This window comes from Colius striatus, chromosome 17, assembly GCF_028858725.1.
Source record: "Colius striatus isolate bColStr4 chromosome 17, bColStr4.1.hap1, whole genome shotgun sequence".
Lineage (NCBI taxonomy): Eukaryota > Metazoa > Chordata > Aves > Coliiformes > Coliidae > Colius > Colius striatus.
In genome coordinates, this window is record NC_084775.1 from 14532598 (window position 1) to 14541695 (window position 9098).

The window sequence follows — 9098 nt, forward strand, 5'->3', positions numbered from 1 at the left end:
GAGCCCAGGCGCCGCCGCGGCCTGAGGGGAGCGGCCGTGGGCGCCATGGAGTGCGTGGTGGCCGGGGCTCACCTCCGAGGTACCCGCGGCCCCAGGAGCGGAGCGGCGGCTGTGGGACACACGGGGCAGGCCAGCGCCGCGGGGAGGGGCGGCCGGCGGCCCTCAGCTGTGCCCTCAGCTCTGCCCCCAGCTCTGCCCTCAGCTCAGCTGTGCCCTCAGCTGTGCCCTCAGCTCTGCCCTCAGCTCAGCTCTGCCCTCAGCTCTGCCCTCAGCTCAGCTCTGCCCTCAGCTCTGCCCTCAGCTGTGCCCTCAGCTCTGCCCCCAGCTCTGCCCTCAGCTCTGCTGTGCCCTCAGCTGTGCCCTCAGCTCTGCCCCCAGCTCTGCCCTCAGCTCTGCTGTGCCCTCAGCTGTGCCCTCAGCTCTGCTCCCAGCTCTGCCCTCAGCTCTGCTGTGCCCTCAGCTGTGCCCTCAGCTCTGCCCTCAGCTCTGCCCTCAGCTCTGCTGTGCCCTCAGCTGTGCCCTCAGCTGTGCCCTCAGCTCTGCCCCCAGCTCTGCCCTCAGCTCTGCCCTCAGCTGCGTTTGCCGTCAGGGGCTTCGCACGACGCCAGACGAGGCATCAAGCCACGCCACAACTGAGGAGCTGCCTCTTCCTCGTCCCCAGGGGCATAACGGCGTTTGTCCGTGGGGCAGCACGCAGCCTCTGGAAGCTGTTCAGGTTGGAGAGCACAGGGCTGGGCTTGTGCTACTTCGAGGTGCAGAAGCCGCTGGTGTCTGGGCGCTTCCCTGCGCACGCTCTCCTCCTTCCAGAGGCCCGACTAAAGCTCCCCCGCAAACTGTGCCAAAGGCTGTGCCAGGGCAGGCAGAGGCAAATATTGACACCCACAGCTGGTTTATTCTGTTTCTTGGGGCTGTGCCTTCACTGACATCCACTTCCCACATGCCCAAGACCTGCAAAGGGGGAATTTCTCACCTCAGTGTTTCGGGTGATTGGATCAATCAGGTCAGGCCAGTTGAGCAGAGGGAGGGATGGCATTTGGGGTGTGCCTCATCTGAGGCAGCTTTTGAAAACATCAAGGTGTTTGACAGCGAAAGCAGAGTGTTTCCCAGTATGCCGTGGGTTTTCTTTGAAGTGCCGTAAGGAATATGCAGTGCTTCCTCTTCTGGAGAAAACGCAGTATAGCTTTTAACCTGGAGTACATGTTGCACTGTTTTCTTTCCCTGGTAGTGTTTGGAAGAGCAGTCCACGCCATAGCACGTGTTAGTGACGAGTTTTGGTTTGACCCCACTGAAAAAGGTGTAAGTGAACTTGATTTACCATCCTTCTGAAACCTTCTTGTTGAATATCGTGTTTTCCTACCAGCACCCTTCAGTCTGAGTTACATTCTCAGCTTCCTCCACTTCCAATATGGACAAATGCCCCGTTTTCTGTAATTACAATGGTGCAGATGACATCATGGAAGATTCATTCCTACTCTGTCCCAAGTATTCTTCAGGCTTTTTGTTAACCACGCTGAAGCTTGTCCAGGACATCCAGATTAATACCAAGGGGTTTCTTTCTGTTGTCATGGGTCAAAAGGTTTATGTTTTGTACCACATCAGGAGCTGCCTCTAAACAACATGTTTTTGTACCAGTATGACTCAACAGGAAGAACACATCCATTAATGTGCCTCTGTTTAATCAAACACCATTGCCAGCAGAATTCAGGTTTTCTCTGGAGGTTTCTTAGTTCTCCTTAACTTGCTGGGAGGCTGGAAAATCAGAAGTGGACAATGTTTCTTTTCATACCTGCACAATTTCTGAGCTGCTGGTTGTGTCTCTGCTCATTTGGCTGTACAATGGGGACCCTCCAAATGCTCCAAACACAGGGCTGAGCTTTGTTTAGGTAACTCACACTTCAGGGCAACTTAAATGTCCACAGGTTGGATTCCTGCATTGTACCAGTGACTCCTGAGCAGTGATAGTGAAGGTGGTGAGAACAGGATTGTGTGCAAAGTGCAGCTACATTTACTTTGAGCTGGATCACACATAAAGGGTTTGTGGTTCAGGGATGGTCCTGAAGCACACAGATGGGGGTTTTGTGTTAAAGGTTTGATGTGAAATAGCTTTAGTAAGTTATTTTACTTATGTTTTCAGCTTGCCTTAAGATCAGTGAATTCCTCAAGGTCAGCATATGCTTATGTCTTCTTCTCATCCATGTTTTTTCAACGTTACTGCTGGACAGCTCTGCCTCAGCCATGTCAGAAGGGAAAACAGTTATCCCTCTCATGTAAACTGATAATTAAGGTACATCTTAATGGGTTATTGTGCACAGCTTTGTAAGCAGCAAATCAGCCCAGTTTCCAAATGAAATGACAGGGGCAGGCTCAGAGAGGCCCGTGGATGGCTCTGAACTCCAGCACTTCTGAGCACTTCAGCCCAAGAGAGCATCAGTGTTTAATTACCTTTAGAAGTTGTGCCTCCTGAGCTGTGCCCTGAGGTTCCCACAGTGTGAACCAGCTGAGTCTTGGGGTGAAGGAATATCACACATTGCTGCTGCTGGGCTGCTTCTCCTGTGGCCCCCAAAGCCAGAATGAGCCCAGAGAGCTTTGACCAGTTGCTTAGCAGGTCTGCTGGCCACAGCTAGGAATAGTGGGTGAGGATGGGGAGGATCAGCATCAGCTGCCTTGGTGGCTGCTTACAAAGTGGTTTGGGGAAGCCATCAAAGCTTGAGTTAAACTATGAAGCTGGGGACATAATAGTGCAAAGTCACTCGGTGATCAACCTCTGCACTGATTTCTTGGTTTCTTCTTTTCTTTACAGTCAGTTCTCCCTATATTCAGATGTGTAAGTGTGCTGGAAAGGAACGTGGAGAAATGCAGCATTTCCACAAACACCACTGGCCACCACGTAACTTTTCAGCTCCTCTGCAAACATGGTGAGTGACAGGTGGAAGTGACTTTGCAGAGACAGGAGCAGTTTGGAGCGGCAGGGTAACACAGTATTCAGGGTAATCATTAACTGGATGTTATTGATGGAACACTGTGCCAAATGTCTTCATCACTGATACTTGGCACCTGCATTATTAAATGGAAGCTACAACAGGGTTTATCAAACCAACATGCTTCAGCTCAGCACTTCTGCACACTGTGTATTGTCACCTGCTGCTTAGAGGTGAGGGGTAGGCTGGAGTAAGTGCTGAAAGCTGTGTTTTCTATTTGTGGGTGAGTCACTTGGCTACTTTCTCTACTGAGATTTCCTAGAAGAACAACTCCTACTGAAGAAACCCCCACCCCAGCACGGAGCATTCCAGAGCAGGGCTGATCTCTGCTCCTCTGCACTTAGGTGTCGTGAAAACCTACAACCTGACCTTTCAGGAGTGTGATCCATTGCAGGCTGTTTTTGCAAAGCACATGTGTCCCAACATACTTAAAGTCCACTCCAGGTAAGGGATGCAAACATATCATCTCCTGGAATAAAACCCACCACAGAGGAGGCAACAGTGGTGTCATGGCCAGGGACATGGTCCCAACCAGTGGGCAGCGGGGGATCAGAACTCACACCTCTGAGCAACTCCCACCTATGGCAAATGAAGCAGTGCTTTAGTTTTACAGGCACAGAATCCTGTGGGGAAAAGTACCATCTTTTTTAAAGCAATGAGGCAGAAGTTCTGTACTGAAAAGCAGCTCCTGGGAGAAGCTGAGATGTAGCTTGTCACTGCAAGCAAAGGCAGGGACAGTTGGACGCTGCTTTTCCTGACAGCGCGTTCTGTTCATCCCCTGCTCTCGTTGCAACAGTCAACTGTTAAAGGTGGAGAAAGATCTCTCTGCACAGATGTGATGTATTGTGCTTGTAAAAGGTTATGCAGCTTGTCAAACTGCAAGCTTTTGAATAAAGAGTGCAGGAACCTGAGGTTTGCTCAGAGTTGTGAGATACGTGTATAGGAAGGCAGCAGCGACACCTGGATCTGCAGGGCTGCTTTGGCAGCACACACAGACAGTGAGGCTGAGGCAGCTGGGGCTCTATACCTTGGAGAAGAGGCGCCTGAGGGGTGACCTCATTCATGTTTACAAACACATAAAGGGTGGGTGTCAGGAGGATGGAGCCAGGCTGTTCTCGGCAATGGCCAATGACAGGACAAGGGGCAACAGGGACAAGCTGCAACAGGAGAGGTTCCAAAGAAACACAAGGCAGAATTTGTTCCCTGTTGAGGTGAGGGAGCACTGGCAGGGGCTGCCCAGATGGGCTGTGGAGGCTCCTTCTCTGGAGACATCCCAACCCAGCTGGATGAGTCCCTGTGTGCCCTGCTCTAGGTGGTGCTGCCCTGGCAGGGGGCTTGCACTGGATGAGCTTTCCAGCTCCCTTCCAACCCTTGAGCTTCTGTGATTGTGTGAATTTGCTTTCCTAATTCCCAGCTGTAGTTTAGATTTCTCATGTCCCTACTGCTACATAAATCAAATGAACAGCCAGAGGTTGTTGAGATTTTAATGCTGAATGAAACATTACAGGCTGCTGGCTGATGTAATGATTCACTTTCCGACCAGTCAAGAAGAAGTAACCTTGGCAGTTACTCCAGTGCAAGTTTGTTTCAAGAGTTACACCGAGGAGGACAGGGGTAAGAAAACTCCAACTGTGAAACCATGTTGGGACTCTGAAACAGGTGAAGTGAAGGAACAATGCCTCACAGCATAAATGGAGAATGCATTTTGTGGCTGAGTTCAGATTTAAAGCCTCCTGCCACCCTCTGCTTTTCACCCATTTTAAGGGAATCTGCCTCCACTGATGTTTCCCTGGTGTCAGTGTCAGAGACCAGACTGACATTAACGATGCCGCTTGCTGGAGGCTTGACCAGGGGTGATGACTGTGCTGCAAGAGCAGCAGCATGGCAACAGGCAGGGAAAAGGAGAGAATTGTATGCTTTAAAGGAGAACTCTTTAAATCTGAGTAGCAAACCCACAGAATGGATCCCATCAGGGCCAGTGTAAGGGCAGGGCAGGGTGCTGGGGGCTGAAGCCTGGTTTGCTGTGCAGGGCTGTTTGCAGGTCACCATCTGAGATGGAGAACAAGCCAGATTCTTGGTGGGTGACTCAAACTCATTGTAAGGATCTAATTGTGTTCCTGAAGTATAGGTTCTTGTATATCATCTAATGAAGGGATGTTCTTCATACTCTGAGCAAAGCTGAGGATAATGACCTGGAAAAAGGGGATTGCCTGGAGTGTCGGGGTGGGGACTGTGCAGGGAGCTGGCTGGAGGAGTGGAGAGGAAGGAGGATTCAGGGGGGGAAAGGGAGTGAAACAGGGAAGAAACTACTGAAAAGAAACACTAAAAAGAATGTTCTTTGAAGGACAAATTCTGTTTAGAAACAGACACTTACTGTAAATCATTGTAAGAAAGGTAAAAATGGGATGTGATCCCAAAGAGCCAAACCCCAGAGGGGGAAGAGGAGGGACTCGAAGCTTTGTTCTCATGGTGTAGCCTGAGATGCACCCTGCTGCCCACAGCAGATGTTCTGTGGGCACAGAACAGGGCCTTGGAAGGGATCCTCTGGTGCTGCACTGGGTTTTCCCACAGTCAGGTTTAACTTTCAAGGAAGAGATGACACCTTGTGCCTCAGCTTGTTTGCACATGCACACAGAGGGCTCTGCCTCGCAGGGGCGGGCGGGTGAGCTGCCAGTGTGTGTGGGTACAGCGTTCAGGGATGTCACAAGAGGGCTTTGGAACACCTGATGGGGCTGAGAGGGGAAAAAAGACTCCTCTTGAGCAGAGAAACTGAGGATTGGGAAGAGTTTGTTGTACTTTGCAAGCAGCCTGGCTTTGGAAGGGAACCAAGTAGAGGCTGCTGTTGGAGCTGCCGAGGGTAAGTGCCCTCTGACTTTCTTGTTACATACCTAATGACAACTGTGAGGACAACAGGGAGCAGCTGAGCACCTGAGACTGAACCTCTGAGACTGAGCTGCTTCCTGTTGCCACTTAAGAATTATCATTTAAAACAAAGGACCTAAATCCACCTCCATTGTCCACTGATTGTCAGAAATGAGGCTTAATCAAAGTCCTGTGGCCTTTCTACAGCAGCTGGGAGCGTGTTTGTGATGGACACCCTCAGACAAAGCACTTGAGCAGGGAGGGGGTCAGATGCCCCGGTGGAACAGGCCAGGTTCTGTTAACAGCCATTTAAACCTGCAGCAGGTACTGCAAATAAAGCCAGGGGTTTCACTTTAGCTATGAAAGAAATGCAGATGCATATTTACTGCTGTTGGTCACTGTAACAACAGGACTCTTTGTTCAAGTGATGCTGGTGTAAGCCTCATAGTTCTGACCCTGGCTTTGCTGAGTTCAAACTTCACTCCTTTGAGTCTTTGACTTTCTTGTCAAACAGATTTTTCAAAGACCATGCTTACTGAAATCCAGCTCAGCCCAGAGGAGTTTGACTACTTTCAGGTTGGAGTAGATTCTGATGTGACCTTTTGCCTTAAAGATTTGAGGGTAAGCAAGAACCTGTCTTGACAATAAAACATTTGCCTTAGTATGCAAATGACCAGGACACTGCTGAGGGGCCTTGGGCAGTTCCACAGCCCCCTGCCCCCAGCAGGGTGTCACCAGGACCCTGTGAGTCCCCCCTCAGAGCCTGGGCAAGGCAAAGCAGGCGTGGGAAAAGAACAGAAACGTGGTTTCTGTGTGGGGCACACAGGGGTAACGGGGAAGGTGGGAAACATATGGCAGCAGCAGGAGCCTTTTACCCTCTTTTTACCAATAAGCAACAGCCAGAGTAGATTCACCCCTCCAGTGCTCCTCCTTAACCCCCTGCCCCTCCTTCCAGGGCCTGATCACCTTTTCAGACGCCGCCGGTGCTCCCGTCTCCATCCACTTCCACGGATCTGGGAAGTATGTTCTGGCACCCACCTGAGCAGGAGCGCTGCAGTTTCAGCCCTGCAGCTGATGGGTGTCTGCAGGGCACTCAGGGCATTGCCCTGCCACAACAGGACAGAGCTTTTCATTCCATACCAAAAGCTGCCGGGACGCTTCAGCTGCCAGGCCAGTGCATGCAGTGGTTTGATTTAGTAGCCTAAAGAAACAACACATTTTCTGCTTAAAAATAGGATTTGAACAGTTTCATATTTAAAGCTCTGCTAATTTGACTAAATATGGTGTAGCATGTGCTCACTGGTGCATCTAAACCCTGAACAAGAAGCCATCTCACTGTCTGCAGCAGCAGATCTCCTTGGGTATTCAGCTTTTCAGAGGCACTTTTTAACCTTTATGTAGACATTTGCATGAGCTGTGTTGCCTCCCACGTGTGTAACCCTGTGTGCTGTTCAGTCTCTGCTTATCTGTGTTTAGGCCAATTGCTTTCAGCATGGAAGATGTGGTGCTGGAAGCCAGCTTCATCTTGGCCACGCTGTCGGAGGCCGAGGAGCCGTCCCGGGGCCTTTCCCCGCGGCAGGACAGGTACCAGCGGCCACGGGGGAGGGGGAACTGCCTTCAGAGGAGGAAAAATGGCAGGCAAATCAGACTGAAGGTGGAAAAGCAATTAGCTCACGCTCACAGGGTATGAGGGAGCACTGTAGGCATCTGTGCCTTTGTTCACAGGAACACTCTGGCCTTGTCAGGCTCAGGAGCAAACAACTTCTGCTTGCCTTTATCTCCACGGGGTTCTGATGCAGTAGGAGGGGAAAGGAAGATGGTTCTTGAGAATCTAAAGCCATAATGCTTTCATTAGCAGAAAGTCAAGACACTCTAACAAAAACACACAGAAGCCAGTGACTGACCTGACCTCTTCTCTCCAATCAGCCTGAAGGGACACCTGGGCAAACCCGAGAGAGCCCCGGTGGGTAAGGACAGAGAAGCAGCTGCTTCCAGAAAGGCCCTGTGGGGTGGGAATGCCCCAGGCACAGTGACACCTGCGAGCCCTGCAGCCAAAGGAGAGGTTCAACACAGGGCCAGAGTCACCCCCAGAGGGGCAGCGGGCACGGCTGTGAGCGCGGCGCGGGGGGCAGAGGCGGCAGAGCCCCGCTGCCAGGAGGTAAGGGAGCTGCTGCCCAGGGCGGGAGCCGCGCAGCCCAGCGCCACGGGGAGCAGGGGCTGGCTGCAGCACAGCTGCCCTGACCCACCACTGCCAGGTTTAACGCTGGCACCACTCGGCTGGCAGAGGAACTCAAAGCCTTTGTCAGCCCACAGTAAACGTGGCAAAAGCTTCAGAAATGACAACCCCCCCTCCTCCCCCCATTCTCAACCACGGGCTGTCTCTTACCTCTGTAACTCATCCGTTTTCCAGTTTCATTCCTTGTTTTTTGGAGCAGTCTCTTGTAAGAAGGACGCCACCAGTCAGAGCTTCCACAGCTTAGTGACTGCTAGTGACACTGAAGAGGATGCTGGTGGTGTGCAGAGCTCCCAGGTGCTGTAGTGACGAGTGTAAAGGCTTCTGGGGAGCTCCCCACACCCCAAAGCGCAGCCAATGCGGTACCTGGGGAGCTGCTTCTGGTTTGAGTTGAGTTGCAGTTCAAGTCAGAACTTGCTGGAAACTGTATTCTGAGGTGATGTGGGGACCTGCATTTCACATACCTGTTCAGCCTGGGAAGGAAGGATCCAATGGTGCCCCTTTCCCTTTGTGCAAGGCAGAGCCAGGAACAACAAAGGTACCAAGCACTGGGTCAGCTCCTGCTGCTGGGTGCAGGTTCTGCCTTCAGCGGCCGTTTGTCACCCCCCAGCACGGGCACAGCCAGGCCAGCAGCTGTGGCTGAGGTGGAGGTGTGTGCCTGGCCCAGTCTGCAGGCACAGGGAACACACCAGTGACCACTGGGGCCAAGTAAGCTGCTGGTGTAGCTGCAGGTGCTGGGAAATACCCGGCTCCCCTCTGGCACAGCCACATGGGGTTGCTGTGCAACAGCCTGTACTTCTGGAGCCGTGTGGAGGTGGCAGCTCAGAGTAAGCAAAGTTGTCACAGAAATGCATTTAATAAAAGTGATGTCTGAAAGCATGACTTCAGGAGGCTTTTCTGTTCCAGGCTTGCATTATTTCCCCTCCCTCCCTCCCTCCTCCACTGGGTCAGGGACAGGGTGGGATTGCCAGTCCCCCTGGGAAATCTCCAACCTTTGGTTCCATCTGCCAGACCCCAAGGGGCAG

At 51.9% G+C, this 9098-nt stretch overlaps 1 protein-coding gene across 1 annotated transcript; it reads left to right on the top strand.

Annotated features, from left to right (window-relative positions):
* The first annotated feature begins 42 nt into the window (after positions 1-42).
* Positions 43-8912, top strand: RAD9B (RAD9 checkpoint clamp component B). The gene is made up of 11 exons (XM_062009646.1): positions 43-79; positions 1226-1296; positions 2135-2284; positions 2801-2915; positions 3323-3422; positions 4486-4592; positions 6355-6461; positions 6796-6860; positions 7317-7424; positions 7767-7998; positions 8251-8912. The coding sequence occupies exons 1-11, from the start codon at positions 46-48 to the stop codon at positions 8377-8379; spliced, it is 1218 nt and encodes a 405-aa protein (XP_061865630.1). The 5' UTR covers positions 43-45; the 3' UTR covers positions 8380-8912.
* The last annotated feature ends 186 nt before the right edge of the window (positions 8913-9098 follow it).